Source organism: Carex rostrata, chromosome 26, assembly GCF_964058835.1.
Source record: "Carex rostrata chromosome 26, lpCarRost1.2, whole genome shotgun sequence".
NCBI classification, from domain to species: Eukaryota; Viridiplantae; Streptophyta; class Magnoliopsida; order Poales; family Cyperaceae; genus Carex; species Carex rostrata.
In genome coordinates, this window is record NC_135943.1 from 5949364 (window position 1) to 5971114 (window position 21751).

Below are 21751 nucleotides of genomic sequence, written 5' to 3' on the forward strand. Positions count from 1 at the left end.
GAATATAATTAGTATAAAAGTCAAGGTGATTGGTATGTATAAAAACAAAGGAGGAGAAATAAGAAAACAAGAAAAATTTGAAAAGAGAAAAATATATTGTTAAAAGGCAGAGTCTGCTCAATTAAAGAATGACTGAATGAGAAATAAGAAAACAAAAGGAGAAATAAGGAAATAAACAGAGAAAAATAGTACAAATCTATGTTCAATTTTAATTGTAACATATTGTGTGGTAGTACATGTGGCGAGTATATTATTAACTAAATTTAGATTTTTATACATAAAACAGATGCATTTAATCAAAAAGAAATAAATTATTTAATTGAAGGATTGCTATTAAATTTAAAATTTTATCTTTTAACCATAACTGTTGATAGATCAGGATATCTACTTGCTTAATATAAGAATGAAGATACTTGAAACATCTTTCTGATTTTCAACAATTATGCATTAACTTCTCTCAAAATAAAAATAATAAGTTCGGCAAAGATGGGGTGACGAGCGTAGGGGTGCAAACGGGTTAGATATTATCTGATCGTATCCGACTCTGTATCCAAAAATTTAATACGGATATCCGATATCCGAATATCCGTGCGGATACGGATACGGATATGGTTTTGAATTTTAATTATCCGTATCCAAATAGTAGATATATATTATATAATTTAATATGAATTATGAAAAAAATTATGTTATTTACTATTATAAAAAATGGATATCCGTATCCGAATCCGATTAATATCCGATCCGTATTCGTATCAGTCTAATATCCGATCCATATCCGTATCCGAAAAATAGAAACGGATACGGATATGGTTTTACCACCATCCGATCCGTTTGCACCCCTAGACGAGCGCCTGTTAATTTTGCCGGAGACTTTTGTCGATTTCTCCGTACAAATGGAACCCACTATATAACTCGGTTCCTTGCACTATACTCTTTCACCTTCTCCGTACAAATGGGACCCACTATATAACTCGGGTTGAGCACTTTACCCTTTCACCTTCTCCGTACAAATGGGACCCACTATATAACTTGGATTGAGCACTTTACTCTTTCACCTTCACCCAAGAACAAAAAGTGTGATCTTTTTCATTCATCCATAGCAAAAAGAAGGGATCTTTTTCTTATTATTTCCAAAGATCTTGAGCAATTTTCAAGAAAAATGGAAGGCCAATGCTCGATTTTGCCTGAAAATGGTGCGTGCGGTTTATTTTCTTTTGTTTGTGGCACTCAATTTTACCCTTTCCATTGAACTATGTTCATCATTATTTTTTTTTATTTGTTTTCCCTTCCTAGTAATTGTTGTTAATAATTTTGTTGGTACTTTTCAGAAAGATTGGTTGGTCATATAAGGAGATAAATTTTTCTATTTGTCGTTCATCTCTCTATGTTTTTATCAACTTTGGTAACATCTTAAATTATCCTTTTTTTTTTTTCCATAAAACATCTTAGATCATCAATTATTGGTTGCTAAGGTAGTTGTAATGCTTTTTTATAGTGACAAGCCATTGTTAAACATGTAATAAACCAATATAGTCTCTGATTGAAGAAATGTTAATACTTTCTTTGGGGGAAGTTTCATCAAGGGATTGCTAGGGTTTAAGAATTTTATCCTTCATTTCATTGTTATGTGAAATAAACCCTTGATGACTGTGCTCCACAATGCCTTTATTAAATGAAAGGAAAGGAAGGGGAGGGAAGTGAAGCAAGAGCCTAATCTCACCTGACCGATGTCGGTTACTTGCTCCATAACTGAAAATTTTGAGGGTGGAAGGGCCCGGACGTCGGTTACTTGCTCTATAACTGAAAATTTTGAGTGTGGAAAGGCGCGGAGGTGAGTTGCGTGTATAAACTTAGCAATTTTGTTTTGTTTACCCCAATTCAGGATGTTGAGGAGGTGAACTCTCTCGCGTCTCTCCTCCCCTATCTTGAATTCATATCAATTAAGGTAACATAATATTTCTGTTTAGATCCGGACCGTCCGATCAGAATCAGCATGATTATTACAGGGGCCAGATTCTGATTGGACAGTTCAGATATAAATAGAAATATTTTATTACCTCAGAGGATATGGACTCCTTTCTGCCACGCAGTTGTTTGTGGGGCACATTCTACAAAGAAGGCTTCAATGTTTACGCACACCAAATGCATGAAAATTTCAACTCCATAAGCAAACATGCTGTCTGCATGTCAACATACATTATAAGCTCCATTGTGCTGTGTCAGTTTCTAAGTTCCTTTGAATTCATTTCAGCAGAGGAATGGACAATAACAGCATGAAATTTCTCCAATCCATTGATCGTATTGCACTGCAATTTAATCCAGCAAGTACAGGGTGTGAAATTGCAAATATCCTCCCCATGTCTGGAGAAATTGCTGGAATTGCACCAGGGTTTATTGTTGGGAGTGGAGAAACCCATAATTTCCAAGAACCCGGTCTTCACCATTTGCCCGCCATTAGGCACTGCCATCTCTCTGCAAGTGAGCCCGGCCATTCCTTTGCAAGTGGGCCCTACGATTCCTCTCTAGGTGGGCCCTGTCATTCCTCTGCAAGTGGGTCCCACCATTCCTCTGCAAGTGGGTCCCACCATTCCTCTGCAAGTGGGTCCCATCATCCCTCTGCAAGTGGGCCAATCCGTCCTTCTGCAAGTGGACCTAAGACGCTGTGCCGGCAGTTCTGGAAAGCTGGAGACTATACGCCTTCGTTGAATTATAGTGCAGCTTTACTGGGTAGGTATCACTTCTTATTTATCATAATACTTGCTGAGTTGGTCCTGATAGTCAACTTACTAGTCTCACTGATGAATGGGGACCGTCTAAAGCCTGTCTCATGGGTCAGTGGGCCATTTACGGGTCAGGATTTATGGACCTACAGGATGAGTCCTCAATCTTTGTGGTTGGTTTTGATCTTTTATTAAAAGTAAAACAGTGAACTTCCCATAAACCAATGGTATATCAAGAAGTTGATGGAAATGCAACAAGTATACTAAAACCAGCCAAATTGACAATTGGTACTGCTACATTGGGTCCAAACCCACCTGACCATATTGACAATTGGTACGTTCATGGGTTAGGTCTGGGTCTGTATTGCTTGGACCAGTGGCAACTCTGACCAGTTACTACCACCTTGTAGTAAGATTAGAATTTCATATATATATATATATATATATATATATATATGTATAGTACTTTGATATAGTCTTTTTGACTTTTCTTAATCTATCTTATAAGCAGGTGGGCATAATCGCATGCGTATCCACCCCAAATTTCTCCACTCAAATGCCACCTCACACAAATGGGCTTTTGGAGGTTAACCTCACTTTATATTTTCTTTTTTCAGTAATGTTCTTTTGTAACTTGTTGATTATCTCTTCTTTTGGTTTGGATAGCCTATCCATTACTTATTCCTGGTATATATATGTTGTTTTTATTAAATTTTGCTGTTGCTAGGACTAGATCTAGATTCTGGCTCAAGAATTTTGAAAGTATGCATCTCCTGAATTTGACAAAATGCTTCAATTTTACTTCTCATATTTATTGGTGATTTTTTTCCTGTATTTCAGCTATAGCAGAACTGCTTGATAATGCAATTGACGAGGTTTTTCTCTATTCAAAGTTTTTCATATTGGTAAATTAACGTTTACTTGAGTTCACCTGTCATTTGTCTTTGACCTTTTCAACTTTAACTTGTCAAAAAGGTGGTAAACGGGGCTACTTTTGTGAAAGTCGATAACATAATAAATCCCAAGGACGGAAGCTGCTGCTTATTAATTCAAGGTAATCATGTAACTTTTTTCATTTCATTTTATTTTCAAGTGTGAACCTCTGAGAAACTCACTAAACTGATACATATGTCACAAATTCATCCTCAATTTTCACTTTATATCCCTTCCATAAGGGTTTTCAATCCCCCCCCCCCCTCTGTTTTTTTTTGCATTCGTTGTCTCCTTCCACATCTCCAAAATAATTAGTTGAGGGAGAAATGAAATTTGAGCTATCGTTTCATGACATAGGTCGTAGTTAATGAACTCCCAATAATTTAGCCTATTATTGTATGAACTCAATATTCAACTATTATTTTTAAAATAGATGATGGAGGTGGTATGGGACCAGATTCTCTGAGGCGATGCATGGGCTTTGGATATTCGAATAAATGCTCTGGTTCGTCAATTGGGCAATGTATGTAAACTCCAAAATTTCCTTTTTGTAATACCATTTCTTATGATGCTATCATTTTTTTTTTAAATTAACTGGTTTAGATACAATGTAACAATTCAGATGGAAATGGTTTCAAAACCAGCAGTATGAGGCTTGGAGCTGATGTCATTGTTTTCAGCCGCAGTCTGAAAGAGAGGTCCCTAAAACTTTTGATTATTTGATTACAAATTAATATTGTTAAGGGTAATTTAATAAATATTTATGTTGATCTAAAAATTGAAAAGAAGAGGGCTACTTTGGAAGTACTTGTAAGCAAAGTTGTGAAGGCAGGTTTTATACCATATTTTTTAGGAGGCTGATAATTAACCCCACACCTCCCACCCCGCAATTAACCCCGCACAAAATGCCAAAAAACTCCAGCTGTCATTTTTTTTTCATAAGGTATTAATACTTACGTACAGAAGTATTTATCTCTAAGAACGAAAGTATTTATCTCTAAGTACGAAAGTATTTAGGGGACCATGCACATTTTTTTCATGGAGGGTGGGGGGAATCTCAAATCACATGGGGGGGCCATGCACGTTTTTAGAGGTGGGTTTTTTTTATCTCATTTCAATCTCGTCCACATTTCTCACAATCTATGAGAAATTTTGCGAATCTAAAACCACGAACGTTTTCTACGTAATTTTCTCTTTCAAATGAGATCCATGATGACATACTTTCGAGCAAGTCGTTACAGAAGTATTTATCCCTCATCGTGTAAGTATTTATATCTATACTTGAAAGTATTTTTTTGCATATAATACTTATAATACATGATATTAATACTTTCATATGTTAGTATAAATACTTATAATACATGATATTAATACTTTCATATGTCAGTATAAATACTTATAATAATTGATATTAATACTTTCATATGTCAGTATAAATACTTATAATAATTAATACTAATACTTTCATATGTCAGTATAAATACTTATAATAATTGATACTAATACTTTCATATGTCAGTATAAATACTTATAATACATGATATTAATACTTTCATATGTCAGTATAAATACTTATAATACATGATATTAATACTTTCATATGTCAGTATAAATACTTATAATAATTGATAGTAATATTTTCATATGTCTGTATAGATATAAATACTTGGATGATGAGAGATAAATACTTCTGTAACGAGTTGTCCGAAAGTATGTCATCATGGATCTCATTTGAAAGAGAAAATTACGTAGAAAACGTTCGTGGTTTTAGATTCGCAAAATTTTTCATAAATCGTGAGAAATGCGAACGAGATTGAAATGAGATCAAACTAATTTGGAGAGAGATAGAGTGGGGGGATGGTGGGGGGATGGAATGGGGGGGAGTAATATAATTGTTCTATTTTTTATGTTTAGAGGAAATATACCATAAATTTAATTTATAAAAATAGATATGCCATTTTTCTATGTTGTAGAGAATACATGAAATGATTTCTTCCTTTAATTATTGGGTTGTTAAAAACGCATTATTGCTTAAACAGGGGGTTAACACAGAGTGTTGGGCTTCTATCTTACACATTACTCAGAAATTTAGGTTGTGAGGACATTATTGTACCCACTGTAAGTCCAACTCCATAATTTTCTTTTAAATTATACTTTCAAAAGAAAATAAAAATTATTTTTGAACTATTGTGGTTTTTGTTGTTTGGCTTAAAACAAAACTATTTGTGTTGATGCTTATAGTGATTTTTGTTGTTTGGCATCAGACAATTGTTTTTGTTGATGCTATAGTGTTATTTGTTGTTTGGCATCAGACAAAATTGTTTTTGTTGATGCAGGTTGACTATGAGTTTGAAGCTACTTGCGGTCGATTTGAAAGATTATGTGGGAGTGATGAGAAGTTCTGTTATAACTTGTCTATTCTTTTAAGTTGGTCCCCGTTTGGAACAGAATTGGAGTTACAAAAACAGGTATTGTATTATTGATTTATTCTTATTGCTCTATTTACACAGACTTCTGTCCATACTATACATGTGCACTGATAAATTTATAAATTTCAAATGCTTCCTTTCTAATGCTACCTATGTTGAACATGTAGTAGATGCATGTTCTATAAGAGTTTGAAGATTCTAGTTTGATATTGGTTGTATTGGTAACTTAAATTCCAATGAATCTTGTGAAAATAGTGTACTTGCATCAATAGTCTTTTTGGGGTTGAGATTTGCAGTTTGATGACATAGGAGTACATGGTACAAGAATTATTGTGTTCAATCTTTGGCAGAATGATGCTGGAGAAATGGAACTTGATATCAAATCTGACGATCAGGTAATTTACTATGTTTTGATAAGATGGGTGTTATTTCTGCATTTATTGCTGCATGCTGATGGAGTTTGAGATGTTCACTTATTCAATTTAATAAAAATTAATCATTGAGCAAAACAGGATATAATGATAAATGGTTCGCCAAGAGCAGAAACGACTAACAAAACAGTTAAGCTCTTAAACCAAATGCACACAGCGAATCGATACCGCTACTCTCTTCGCGTAAGCACTTCTTTTGTCATTTTTTGTTAATTTCTTTGAGAACAATAACAAATTAGCCTGGCTGTTGAAATTTCTCATATAATGTTTGCGGGGTCCATCATTTGATTATGCAGTTTTCAACTCTGTCAGCAGAGATGACTAACAATAACAAATTTACCCAAAACTCTACAATATTTTAAAATTACTTAAAAAATATTGTTCTTACAGGTATACGCTTCAATATTGTATTTGCATTTGCCACCGGGCTTCAGAATAGTAATACGTGGAAGGGATGTTGACCATCATTATCTTATCAATGACCTTGAGCATCGTCAATGCATTGCATATAGACCCCAAGTCGGATGCGGTTTTGCGGTTGTTTTCCTTTCTCTTTTGTTTAATGTGCCAAACTTGATGGATTTATATTGACTCCTCTATTTATGCAATAATAGGCCGAGGTGAATACTGTAATTGGCTTCTTAAAAGGTGCACCAAATGTCAACGTCCATGGTTTTTGTATCTACCACAAGAATCGGCTAATTTTGGTATGATGAAAAATTAACCTTGATTTTCAACATATGCAGTTGTCTATCTATTTCTAATATATGAATAATATTATAATTCTTTCCTCAGCCTTTTATGCCAGTTGTGGACATTTCTAATGGAAAATGTAGACGTGTAGCTGGTAAGAAGCAATTCTATATATCCCTTAATTGTGAATCTGATGTTTGAGTTTTTTAAGTCATATAAATTCTTGTTACATGTATATAATGGTAGGTGTGCTAGAAGCAAATTTTATAAAGCCAACACATGACAAGCAAGACTTTGAGAAGTCAGCTCTTTTTCAGAAGTTAGAGATCCGTCTTAGAGACATGGCAAAGGAGTACTGGTATTACCAGTTTCATTATTATTTTTCGTAAAACTTTCTTTTTGTGATCAGTTGTAGTGACTAATTCAAGTGGTTATTCTTTGCAGGGATTTGTTTTGCCATTTAGTGGGGTATAAGTCAGGCAAAAATATTGCATCAAAACGTGCTACCTGCAGCATGCCGTCTTCTACTAATGGTGAGCACGAAGTAGTGTTAACCTCTCTTTCAAGGGGTCCCAGAGAAAATTCAGAACAACCTTTGCACGGACATGGTTTACGTGAGCCTTTGAGTAACCGCTCTCCTTCCTCTGGGAGTAATGATTTTTCACATCTCTTTGAGCCAGGTAGCCATTTCTATGCTAATTATTTTTGCTTTAAGTGGCATTTTTGTAGATGCAGTGAATTCATCTTTTAATCGTCTTGAAAAGCAGTATTTTTTGGGAAAAGAAATGAGATGAGGGCTGTGGATGCAAGTGAGGCATCAAGAGTTAAGAGACGGGCTATACTCTCAACTGATTTAGAAAGAACTAGTCATGCTGCACATGCTACACAGGTAAATTTTATATTTTAACATATAACAGAATTAGTGTTGTTATTTATTTAATTTACTGCATATTATATAGACTGGTAACAGGTTATGGTAGAAATAGGATTATACTACATGGAATGAGGGGTCAGTTATACGAAGTTGACAAAACCGACTCGGGTTTGGTCTGAGTTAAACCATTAAGTGCTTGGTTTTCATTTGTTCAAATTTTAAAATTTTAAATTAGCTTTGTATAGAGTCAAGTGGTCAAAATACATCCAAAAAATGAATGTATTAAAATTAATTTATAAATCTTCTACTTTTGACAACTTGACTCTATACAAAGTTAATTTAAAATTTAATTTTTTTTGCATGTATACACATCACTCGTAAGGTAGAAGGATTTCAATGGTTTGGATTCGTCGTTTGAAATCAATCCGATATATTTTAGAGTTGAGTTCACAAAGGGGCTTAGTGAACTTAGGAACACCCTAGTTATACTCACTTTTCATAGATGCTGTTGAAATATTTAATACGTTGTACTATTTTTTTTTTTGGACAGGGTATGGAGGAAGAGCAGAGGGAGCACTTGAGGTGCCTTGCCAGTGAGAATAAGAAGCTAAGTTCTCAGTTAGTATATTATCCTTTATCTACTTCCTCCTTTTTCTTTGCATTGCTATTAAATGAGCATGGCCTAAAATTAATATATCCTGTAGGTGTTCGGAGTATGAAGCATCTGAGAAGGAACTGTCTCATAAGGTAACCATCAATTCCCGGTGTTTTATATGAACACCGCTTGTTTTAATGTGCGTTAATCCTTTTTAAACCCGTCCTTTTTTTGTTAATTTTTTCCTCTTTTTTGGAAACAGGCACAGTTATTGACACTTGAATTACAAAATGCTCAGCTAGTATACGGAGGCCTATTGTCTCAACTCGCACTCTCTAATCATGTGAGCATTCAAAGATTTTAGATCAAGCCAGTATAGGATGTAGGAAAAGTTTGGGTGTAAGGTTCTCGACTCCTGATACTGATGCGCAGAATGTAAATATGTTAAATCTTGACTTGGCTATTTCCCTAATTTAGATAAGTATATTTTTTGGATCTCCTTGATACTGATACTGATACTGATGCGCAGAATGTGAATATGCTAGATATTGACTTGGCTATTTCCCTAATTTAGATAAGTTAATTTTTTGAATCTCCTTGATACTGATACTGATACTGATGCGCAGAATGTTGGTAACCTTGCTATTTTGCTTGGGTTTACATGGAAAAAAATATTTATTTATAATTTCCTTTTGACGGTCAGTAGGCGATCATCTACCAACATATATACTAAAAAAGTTGATACAAACTCAATGGTACAAATTTAATAGATCTAGAAATTGAGGAGGGATCAAGTTACAACAATTTTTGAGTTACAACAAGTTATCACAATTATTTTTACATTTTTAAAGTTCAAATTGTTAGATGTGATCTCTATAATAAAATATATTTGGAGATTAAATTTTATATTTTTTTGGAATTTAATTAATTGCTTATCTTCGAAGTAACTCCCTCTCTCGCATTTAGTTGACCAAGCCAACACCGCTTCACTCCATTTGATCACGTTTCACCATTGTCAAACCTCACAACCTTGGCCATAATTTTTGAAGCGCAAGTTCAAATTGCATGTTCTACAATCTGCATATCAACGCGCTCGTCTACTAATTCTTAAAGTTGACAAATACTCTAAAAAAATATTATAAAATTGTAATTACAAGAAATTGATTTTATTAATTAAAAGATATATTATTGAATCCTTACGGGAGGAATACTGCCAGGTAGCTTCAAAGAACAAAGAAAACAGAAATATACAATGTGTTATTTACTGAATAATCCATTCATATTTCTAAATTCAATCCAAATTGGAAAGGGCCACGTGCATTGTCTATGTTCTGATGAACAACACAACTCTATGGAATCATCCGTCAAGCTGTAAGCACAGATATCTCGAGGACTACGCTTAATCTCATCACATGCAACAATCCACCAATCATCGGTAAAATAGATAGTATCCGGCTTCAATTAGCCTCGTATGTCATCTTTCTTTACCGAAAATGCCGCATTGGTACCTAAAAAAAAAGCTTGACCATCCAAGCTCTTTACCTGATCCCATATGTTTCTTTCTTCATTGCACCTATATACCTTAACCGCAGTTGTAAATGTTGTATCTAAAACATCAAGCTTCCTTGTAATTAGGAATTTATTACCACAACAATTTTCTGAAAGATAAATCTTTTGCGGATAATTTTTAATAAAGGGCGCTGATACCTCCTTGATAAAAAAATCACCATTTTTAAATTTGATTTCATGTATGGCACCTTCATAAGTCGAGCAGATGAGGGTGCCATTTTGGCAGAACATAATGTCCATGTAGCATTCGTTGTCCTGAATATTCCATCTACCCTTCCCTGGCATTGCAATTGCCAGGTTAGCACCAATAAGTGCGGCCGCAACAAAACCGCTAGACGATATTGAAGGATTTGAGGAGATAATAATTTTTTCGAACAAGATGATATCTCGGAAATGCTCAAATGTATATCTCTCAAATGGAGATTCCGAATTAGTAATACAAACACGGTAAAAGTATGACACAAGATTATCGTTGGCTGAGCGGCAGGGTCGAACTGTGTGAATGGTGGTAATGGAAGGGAGAGAGATGATTTCGCCGGTGAGAGGATTGAAAAGAGAAGGCTCACTGTACTGGTCAAGGATAGCCACAAAACCATATTGAGACCCAATGAAAAGCTTTTCATGTAGGAATGGTGCATCAAATTCAAAGTGGATTTTGTTTGAGGCATTGTAGAGGGTGAAACGATTGCTTTTTACATTGTTGTGATTGCATGCTATAAGTAGATATGGTGTTTCAACCTCAGATGGTAAATCAAACCTCTCCATGATCATCTCCAAGCAAGGTCTTCGACAATGTTGTTTCTCTAAAGAAAAAAAGCTGTACAATCTTTTGGTTTGTTGGCTGATTTTTGGGCTCTAATAATGTATTTAACTATATTATTTAATCTCGATATAGGTATATATATATATATGTATATTTATCTAGATCTATATCTATCCTGTAAATAATTTATTTACAGTGAGCTAGACGTCAAAATATTGTTTTCAATATAAAAATCTAAAATTAAATGCCTTGGCTATAATTAGCCAACAGAGAATTTAATTGTCATGGATATAATTAATAAAAAAATGTTGCACAAAGACCTATAAATTTACTTGACTATTATCATAATTTTTAACAAAGTATAGCTCAACTAATAGTAGGTTAAGAATAGCTAGAATAGCTACTATTTAAGAACAGTGCTAACTCAAAGCTATTCGGAATATTATTTGGATTGAACATTTAGAATAACGAGAACAGCGATTGAACATGTGAGAGAGTACGTTTGCTATTCCAACTTTTTGTAGGAATAGCGAGAACAGTGAGAACAGCGCTATTCTCGCCGTTCCTGAGTATGTTTGAATGAATCGGAACAGCACTATTCTCACTGTTCTCGCTATTCTCGCTATTCTCGCCACATCCAAACATACCCGAAATTCTGACTTATTTAATTATATTTTTAAATCTCGATATAGGTATATTTTTAACTATATCTATATATCCCGAAATTTTTATTCATAAGAAATAAAAATAAAAAATATATTAAAAATAAGAAATATCAATGTGAAATTCTAAAAATAAGAAGGCAACCTCATGATTTAGAGTCCTTGCGAGACGTCAAATAATCACACAGCTCAAGTCAAAAGAAATAAAAATAAAACAAATACAAGTGGGATTCCAAATGTGAACAAAATCCGGAAAATAATTTTTTTTAAATATTATAAAAGTGGGACTCCAAATTAAATAAAGTTACGAAATTTTTTTTCAAAAGTGGAACTCCAAATTAATCAGAAATTACGCTGCAACTCAAAAAATAGAATAGGAAGCGTAATGCACTTTGTTAGTGTTGGTGTTCTAGACTCAGATCATATCTATGATATGTTTAGGTCATGTTTGGTTGTGGAGTAACTTTAATTCGGAGTAAATTGCTTACTCCAAGTTAAGGTGGAGTAAGTTAATCATGTTTGGTGGAGTAAGCTAAACCGGATTATTACTCCCACTTACTCCATCAATTTTACTCCTTGTTTGGTGGATTAAATGTGGAGTAAGAAGTTTAATCCACTCCTTACTCCACAACCAAACATGACCTTAGAAAAAAAAAATCCCAATACACATGTTCTAAGCGGTGTCTTTGAAGAGAGTAGTCATTGATTGACTTTTTAGTAGTATACATAAGGTATAGGGATGTCAACGACATTCTTTTATATGTTTATGTGATCTGTATCGTATTAAAGAAAAAGAGGGGTAAGAATAAGATTTGTTTTTATTAGCCTATCGGGTGCGAATAAGGGTTAAAAATTAACGAGTAAAGATACGGATAAAGAACATTTCTTACACATTATCATATAAAATAATTTTTAAAAATAAAATTAAATATAGATATTTATATGAGGAGGGTTCCAATGCCTTATGCCTTTCATACCTCATATTCTATATCTTCATTTTCAAAGTCTAAATTGTCAATCCGAACCGTTCAACATGATATCCATATTAAAATATGGTTGGGGATGAAATTTTATAATTTTTGAAATTTTTTTACTATTTTTATTTTTTAAAGATGAGTAGAAAATCACTATTTTTTGAACGGTCCAAAAACAATGATTTTGTACATTAAAAAATAGTAAAAAAATTTCAAAAAATATAAAATTTTATCCCCAGACATATTTTGGTATAAATATCATATTGAGCAGTTCGGATCAACAGTTTGGACTTTGAAAACTAAGATATAAAATATGATGTATGATGAGGTATGAAAAAATGAGGTATTGGATCCCTCCTCTATATATAGAGAGATATATATCTGTATGAAGATGATACATGATACATGATACATGAAAGCTTTGTGCTTGACTAAATTTACATAATACAAATTATTTGATTCATTATTAATTTTCGTCTTCTTTTTTGTTGTTTTAAAAAATATTTTATCAAACCCCCATGGGTAAACATTGTCTAAACGTAAAATTCATTTTTCTTATTTTGAAAAAAAAAATGTCTAAACACAAATCAGAATGTCAATAACACTTTTTATCCGTTTATCTGATTCGTACCGTATTCGAAAAGACGGTAAAAATAAGATTTTTTTTTTTATTAGCTTATTGAGTACGGTAAGATAAGGGTAAATATTTTTTTTCATTATCACAACGGGTAAGGGAATGAAAATGCTTCCATCCGACCCGTATGCACCCATTGACATCGCTGATAAGGTAGAAGGATAATATTGTACTAAGGTTCTTAATGAAGAAAAAGCCATAATATATTGGCAACCGCTATCAAGTTTTTTGATAAAAAGAAAGAAGAAGAAACCGTTAAAATTTTTTTTATGATCACACTGTTTCACAGATGTATTGTCATATAACTCTTAAAATAATTGATGTCATAGGGAGCAGTGTTTAAAAATCGATTCTTATGCGGTATTTGGAAAGTCACCGCATACAGCATATACGGTATGCGGCCGCATATACGGATTTTTATTCAGATTTATATATGCATATTTTAAAATGAAAATTCATACTAATTTGTATACAAATAAAGTATTTATGATTAACTGTACATGTTAAATTGGTGATGAAATGTTAAAATATCAGGGTTCTAAATAGCTAGCTATAGTGGCGCTATAGCTATGCTATAGCTTTTCCGGATCATAAACGCTAAGCTATGAGATAAAATTGCACTAACTCAGCTACGACCGCTATAGCTATAATAGCTGACCGCTATTACCGCTATATGAGACCCGCTATAGCTACCGCTATGCTACATGATTTTTTTTTGCAATTTATATGGACTTCTGTACTTCTATTCTTATTTCTAATGCTACATGGTCTTCTATGATAAGTATACTAAACCAAACTATATGCTTCTATTTTTATTTGTGATTTATTCTATTATTCTATATCGAGAAATATTCAAATACTAATTCTTCATTTTGATTACTCTTTTTATAGTATTCATTTGTAAAATTATTATCGTTCGTTTCAATTGAAAGCTGATTTTGATTATTATTATAATTATAAAATGTTTAAATATGTATATTGACTTCATTTACCTTAGAAAATTAATTGCTCTTTGTCTATTATAATATGTAATACAATGAAGTATAAACTATTAAATAATGTTACTTTTTAGATTTTTTTTTCCTTCTTATTTGCGTAATTGATAAAAAGTATAGACTTAGATTAGTTGTCATTTAGTTGTTACATCAATTCTCTAATATTGATTATGTTGATAATTAGTAGAAATATAGAATATACAGTTTGAAAAGGAAAAAAATCGCTATGTGTGATAGCTTACGCTATAGCTACGCTATTCGCAATAGCTTTTTTTTTGGTCTCCCCGCTATGTCGCTATAATCGCTATTTAGAACCTTGTAAAATATCGATCATCAACTCATACTAAATGAAATACTGAAATATTTATATATTGATCTCAATTCGGCCAAATATGTGGCCCAATATTCGAATATGCGGCCAAATATGCAAAACTATATATTGGACCAAATACTCATTTTCTATTCGATTCCAACTGAATACGAATATTCGGTCGAATAGACCGATTTTTAAAACATTGTAGGGAGTGTGGATTGTTCTCCGATTCCCAATACCACTATAGTGTTTTTACAGAGTCTGGCTAGTATGACATTAGTGTCATATGACACTAACTTCAAAATTAGTTGAATAGACTTCAAATAATTAATCCAAACCGTTCAAATCGATTTACTTTATGAGTGATGAGTTTACATGCAAATTTTTATATTTTTGAGTTATTTTAGTATCAAATCAAACGGTAAAAATGTTGAAAAATGAATGTATTAAAATTAACTTAAAAACTCACTCATTTGACTATTTGACTTGATAGTAAATAAATTCGAAAATTTATAAATTTGCATGTAAATGCATAACTAATGAAGTAGATCGGTTTGAATAGTTTGGATTCACCGTTTGAAGTTGATTCGATAGGTTTTAGAGTTGGTGTTATATAGGCTTAAATGACACTGATATTATACTAACCAGACTCGTTTTTACACGAGCCTCAGGGGATACAATTATATCATCCACAAATTGAAGAACTTGTGGAAGTATTTTACAGAATTTTTCTTATAAACCATAATTAAAAAAAAAAAATTATGAAACCAAGATGATTATTTTTTTTTTTTACAAAAATCATAAGAACTGAAATGCTATTTCGATCCGAATTTTTTTTTTTCGAGACCAAAATGACAATTCGGTTCGAGGTATTTTCACGATTTCTCAACATATTTTTTTTTCGAAATCTGTGAAAATACTGAAACAAAGCAATTAAGTTGGTTTAGTAAAATTTATTTTTTTGTTTATGGTTTCTAAATTTTTATTTTATTTTATAGGATATCTATTTACAATTTATTTAATACGTTTTGGTACGTCGAATCTGGTATAACCAAGAGCACATAAATAATTGAATTATGCTAAGATATAATAAATCACTTTGTTGTATGCGCCTTAGCTTTGCGTCTTATTTCTCTCTACCTTTCGTTTTCTTTCATGGCTTTCTCCTGATTAGAAAAGGATGTGTTATCACCTGTACACCGTCCCTTTAAACTAAGAAAGACGGCTATTTGCATGTATATTAGCATATATATCCTTGCAAGAATTTTTATTATGCTAATAACCACGGATATGTGATTCCAAACATAGTCCTTGTCAACCCCCAATCCCCATGCTTTTTTATTCGATCTCTTTTGGGTCCCACTGCCACAGGTGCCGTTCGGCAAGGGTCTCCTTAAGCCTCCTTAAAGCTAAATGAATCACATTTAGCTTTCTTAGCCGCTTAATTTTGCCGAACACCGGTTCCTTAGCTCGGATTAAAATAACCTCCTTTAGCCTCCTTTTGCCCGGATCTTAATCCCCTGCCCCTTCCTTAAGGCACCTCCCCTCTTCCTTTAGCTTCCTTTAGCTATCTTAATCCTTTGCCCCTTCCTTTAGCTTACCGAACAACCCCTCCTTAGCGCGGATTATTATTTAATCCACCATGTACTGTCGAACAGTCCCTAGTGACAAATGAATTATTTGGGTTCGGTTCGATGAAGTTAAAAATTTGGGATTAATTCGGGTATAATTTGAAAATGATTCAGAATTATTCAGGCCAGAAATCTCAGTCCTGCAAGAGAGCAAAAGAAAAATATTCAGGGAAAAATTCTCGAATAATTCGTAAAATTCAGAAAAAATTCATAAAATTCATGAATTATTTGGGTTTAATTCGGTCAAAGTTCGGTCAACCGAATAATTCAGCGTTCTATTCGGTATCACCCAAAAAATGAGTTATTCGGATACAATTCACGAATCTTGTGACTGTTCACTGCTACATTTTCCTTCTCAAAAAAGAAAAAAGAAAAAAAAACAATGTTAAAAAAAATTAAAAAAGATTGTAAGAAAAGGGTAAATTCTTATGGTGGTAAATTAAATTTTCTTCTATGACAAATTGGTCATTAGAAAATTATATGAGCAAAGCTAGGATGTGATGTGCTCATCAAGAGAGTTTGGTGAGCACAACTCCAAAAGCATATCAGATCGACTTCAAACGTCGAATCCAAACTGTTGAAATCCATGTACTTCACGAGTAATGTATTTACATGCAAAATTTTGAATGTTTTGAGTTTATTTGCTACAAGGTCAAGTGGTCAAAAAAATAAACTTTTTATAAGTTAATTTATAAATTATTATATATATTCAATTTTTGTCATTTCTTTGACCACTTTGACCTTGTAGCAAATAAACTCGAAACTTTTGAAATTTTGCATGTACATACATAACTTATGAAGTACATGGATTTCAACGGTTTTAAATTTAGCATTTGAAGTCAATTCGATATACTTTTGAAGCTGTGTTCACCAAACTATCTTAGTGAACACATCACACCCTATCTTTACTCAAATTATATCAATAATTTTAACACACATTCAACTTATGATAGTTATGTAACTAATTTTAAAAGAAAAGGGTTAAACAGTTGAAGGGTATCAATACAAGCTATTAATTTTCCCTAAATGAAACGGTCACCATCCACCGCTAGGAAAAGGATTGGATTGTAGCGATTTTCTCCTTTCTTTTTTTTTTTCCTTGTTTTTTCTGTCTCACAGTCACATGCTGTGTGTGTTATCTCTTCCACAATCGCAAAAGGCAATCTCCATTATGACATTGCCATTTGTTGCCTCGTGACAAGCCTCTTCTCTGCTATCATATTTTCTTTTTCTTTTTTTTTCCTAAAGAAGCTGTCATACTTTTTTAGCTACTGTGCTTGCGTCAAATCAATACTGACAACCTGATGTCAGAAAGGAAAGGTAGTATATTTAGGCTAAAAGATGTCCAAAAATTACTGGGAACCGAAACTAAAAGGGGAGAAAATTTCTGCTCCTAAATTGTCATCGGATGGATTCAAAATAAATTTGAAATAAAATTATATTCAATATTTAAATGTCAAAATTTATTCTGACTCTATCTGACAGTGACTTTAGCGGCAGAAATTTTGTGTTCACAGAGGGACAGGTGATCTAATTCTAAATTATTGGTTATCTAAAAGCTTAGAGTTTAATTTCTTCTAACGATTTTGCAATTTCTACGAAGATTTTGAAAAAAAAAAAAGACAACCTGATGTGAGACACTATTGTTTAATGGTGCCTGGATGGCTACATCTTTTGATCTTAACCTTTTGGAATTATTCCAATTTAATATGGAAAAATAGAAGTATCATGATGCCATGACAATTATTGACCTGGCAGTAATAAATTATTAGTAACAAGTTAAGGCTCCTCTTCAATCGTACTGTACATGTATTGGATCAAGCGGTTAAGATTTAGTTATTTGGGAAAGATAAATTATTTAATTCGTCGATTTCATAAGGTTTAATTTGAAAATCAAATTTAGTTTCAAATGTTCGTTACTCATTTTCTCCAGACCACATCAACCCAAATAACGGATTGATCAAGTACTAAATTTAATCTCAAATTTGTTTTAAAAAGAATAATATACACGTGCAATGACATACACAATATATATATATATTTTATGGTTTTGGTAATTTTGAACCGAACCGAGAACAATTAATTTTCGAAATATTGAAACAATTAAGGGTCGTTTCGCTGATTAGAGAAAATGGTCCTGTAAAAAAAAAAAAATCAAACCATTCGGTATAAATATTTTTTTTTTTAAAAAGCAAAATTTAAAGCTCGTGATAATCGGTTCATGAAATATTGCCTCATAATTTACATATTCAGCGACATAGTAAGCCACCGTTAAAGATCACATGATTCTTTCTGAAAGAAAAACATAAATTGAATTGTCAAAGCTAATACACCTGTTTTTGACAATTCAATATTTACTAGGGTTTTAAATAGCTAACTATTGCTACACAATAGCTGCGTTATAACTTTTTCAGACCTCAAAAGCTATAACGCTATTAACCACTCTTCTTTTATAATGATTATAAATAACTAGTTATGCTTGTGCTATAGCTACGCTATAATTTGTCGTCATACCTTAAAAGTTATATTGCTATAATCGCTATTTAAAACCTTGATATTCACCCCTTTTCTCTTTCCAAAAATATAAAAGGGAAAATGAAATTAGACTTGGAAAGTCTCTGTAATCCTACAAAATTTTTATTTATATCCTCGAGAAAAAAAAAATTACAAATCTTCCCTCACAAACTGTAAAAAGAAAATAATCGACAGTGCTACATTTTAAAAAAACTGGAACGTATATTGTATATAAGCCCCACCATTTTAAACGAATTTTTTTATAAATCATAATTAGAAAAAAAAATTTATGAAACCAACCTGATTACTTTTTTTTTTTTTTACAAAAATTATAAGAACCGAAATGAAAATTCGGTCCCGCATATTTTTATAATTTTTCAACGTATTTTTTTCTCAATCTATGAAAACAGCTGGGACCGAAATGACATTTCGATTTTTATAATTTTTGTAAAAAAAAAAAAAAAGTAAACACTGAAGCGTTGGTTTCATAAAAAGCCAGGACCGAGTGTATTCTCATATGGGTTTCATAATTTTTTTTTTCTAATTATGGTTTATAAAAAAAAAATCATTTTAAACTGAAGCATGGACATAGTTATATATTTAATTAATTTATTCTTTAGCGTGATAAGAAACAATCGGTCAAACAGACTCGCAGTCGTGCAGCGATCGTCTTTGTTTGAAAGTGTACGCATCCATACACGAATTCGTATCCTCTGAGATATCTCAAACTTTGCGTGACTTTATGGAAAATCTCAACCGTTTAAATACGTTCTACACGAATCTCAAAACACACATAATACTGACCCCTACATCACTCCCGAATAGGCACCGGACACGTAGGTCACGCAAAAGTTGAGATATCTCAGAGGATACGTACTCTCCATACACTCGGAAGTCGGAATATAGTTCAAACAGACAACACCATTCTCATCATTCTAAACAATGCCACGTTGGATACAAATCTGCTGTGATTCCAAAATGACTCGGTTATTTCAAATCCATCCATTCATTTTATTAGAGATTCGTGCGAAAAAGCAACAACTGCTTTTGATATTGGTAGATTCCAAAAATGGAAAGGGTGGATTTAGAATCAGAGCAGATTTGTTTCCTGCCACGTTGCGACTTCGCTAGAAGCGCCAAGCATGTAATAGATCACGACAATCAAGAGAGTTCGCGCGGACTCCAATTCGTCGGATCCCGCGTGGGGATTCAATTCTTTTCTTGCGATCTATTCCATGGAAATAAATTTGCTACGATCCTAAGGATTGTAGGGTTTCTACAATTTCAAATCGAACCTTTTATTTTTTGAGTTGTACGATTCTCTATATAAGTTGTTTCTTATGCACGAATCTTAAAATAAATGAAAGGTTGGATTTTGAATTGTATAACTCTACAATCCGTTAGGATCGTAGCAGACTTATTTCCCTATTCCATTACGATATGTTCCATGACCTTATGAAATCTTATAGGAGCAATGTGCTCACCAAGAGAGTTTGGTGAGTACAACTCTAAAAGTATATCGGATTGGTTTCAAATGACAAATTTAAACCGTTGAAATTTATGTACTTCATGAGTGATGCATGTAAATATAAAATTTTGAAAGTTTTGAATTCATTTGCTACAAGGTCAATCGGTCAAAGATATCAATCTTTTATAAGTTATTTTATAAGTTGTTTTATATATTCATTTTCTCATCATTTCTTTGACCGTTTGATCTTCTAGCAAATAAATTCGAAACTTTTAAAATTTTACATGTACATGCATCACTTATGAAGTGCATGGATTTCAACGGTTTGGATTTATCGTTTGAAACCGATTCGATATACTTTTTGAATTGTGCTCACCAAATCATCTTAGTGAACACATCACACCCTAGCTTTGCTCATCTTATAGTATTAGTTCGAGTGAGGATATGCTAATTTGCAATGTGCAGATCTAAGTCATACCGTGAATTTATATCTTCATTTTTCTTAAAATCTAAACAGTTGATTTGAATTTTTCAACATGATTTTAATAATACTTGAAGATCAAATTTATATTTTTTATAATTTTTTACTATTTTTACTATCTTTCTAGAAAAATAGAAAATCACTGCAAAAGTGCTGCCAACTCTAAATTTTTTAATTATTTTAAAATACTAATTTAATAAATCAAAGAGAAAAAAAGAGGATAGTTGTGTATTTTTTTAAATAATTTCTCGTCAAATCTATACTCTTTTGACGTTATTTTTTCTCGCAATTTCCGCCTCTAAATAACGAAAACTGAAGTGGCCTCTTTCGCTTTTACTGCTTTCAATTATGAACGCGATACAAATTATTTTTCCGTCGTGTTTTAAAGTTTGAGAGAACTTTTCTTATATTTTCTGCTTATCTAAAAATATAATAAAATATTAAAAAAAAACAAAATTTGATTTTAAAGTACATTTTTACATAAAAATCACATTCAACAATTTAAATTCACTACTTAAAATTTAAAAACGAAAATATAAATCATAATACGGTTTGTTCTACGCGCATTAAAGAGAACATTCGTATTAGTGGGAACTAGGGATCATTTTAGATTTTTTTTTTAAAATAAAATCAAACTTAAATATTTCAACGAAACAAACAAGTTAAACTTAGTTTTTATAATAAACAACGAGTGAGTCTATGGTACTATTAGTGTATGAATAAAACCCGTTAAGGGTATACCCGCCCGTACCCGCCCGTACCCGCCAGCTAGGGTACCCGTGCCCGAGCCCGGGTATGGGTCGGGTACTCGGGTATGCGGGTACGGGCAAAAATCGGACCGGACCCGTTATTTTGGACCAATACCCGACCATACCCTACCCGAGTTTACCCGTACCCGACTAAACCCGTACCCGAGTACCCGTACCCGTATACCCGAGTTACTGTTCATCCCATTTCAAAATTCAAAAATTCTGATTTTTTTCCCCCCAAACCAACAAAAAAAACCAGAAAAAAAGGAAAAAACCAGAAAAAAACCAGAAAAAAACCAAAAAAAACCAAAAAAAACAAA

The 21751-nt window shown here is 32.7% G+C and overlaps 2 protein-coding genes across 3 annotated transcripts; one reads left to right on the forward strand and one right to left on the reverse strand.

Moving 5' to 3' along the window:
- Window positions 1–1055: 1055 nt before the first annotated feature.
- LOC144544071 (protein MICRORCHIDIA 6-like) lies at window positions 1056–9201 on the forward strand. Of its 2 annotated transcripts, none has more exons than XM_078292484.1 (20): window positions 1056–1196; window positions 2258–2730; window positions 3235–3309; window positions 3564–3598; window positions 3699–3777; window positions 4090–4179; window positions 4279–4354; window positions 5696–5774; window positions 5993–6124; window positions 6382–6480; window positions 6598–6699; window positions 6907–7053; window positions 7131–7223; window positions 7312–7363; window positions 7456–7567; window positions 7654–7889; window positions 7977–8098; window positions 8634–8701; window positions 8788–8830; window positions 8941–9201. In XM_078292484.1, exons 2-20 carry the CDS (start codon window positions 2262–2264, stop codon window positions 9040–9042), a joined length of 2211 nt encoding a protein of 736 aa, XP_078148610.1. In that variant the 5' UTR covers window positions 1056–1196; window positions 2258–2261; the 3' UTR covers window positions 9043–9201. The 2 variants fall into 2 exon arrangements, with proteins under 2 accessions (XP_078148610.1, XP_078148611.1); XM_078292485.1 differs by having other exon boundaries at window positions 1102–1196; window positions 2255–2730.
- Window positions 9202–9874: 673 nt separating this feature from the next.
- LOC144544139 (uncharacterized) lies at window positions 9875–11012 on the reverse strand. Its single transcript, XM_078292543.1, has 3 exons — window positions 10386–11012; window positions 10221–10285; window positions 9875–9899 (listed from the first exon to the last, which is right to left on the reverse strand). Exons 1-3 carry the CDS (start codon window positions 11010–11012, stop codon window positions 9875–9877), a joined length of 717 nt encoding a protein of 238 aa, XP_078148669.1.
- Window positions 11013–21751: the final 10739 nt, after the last annotated feature.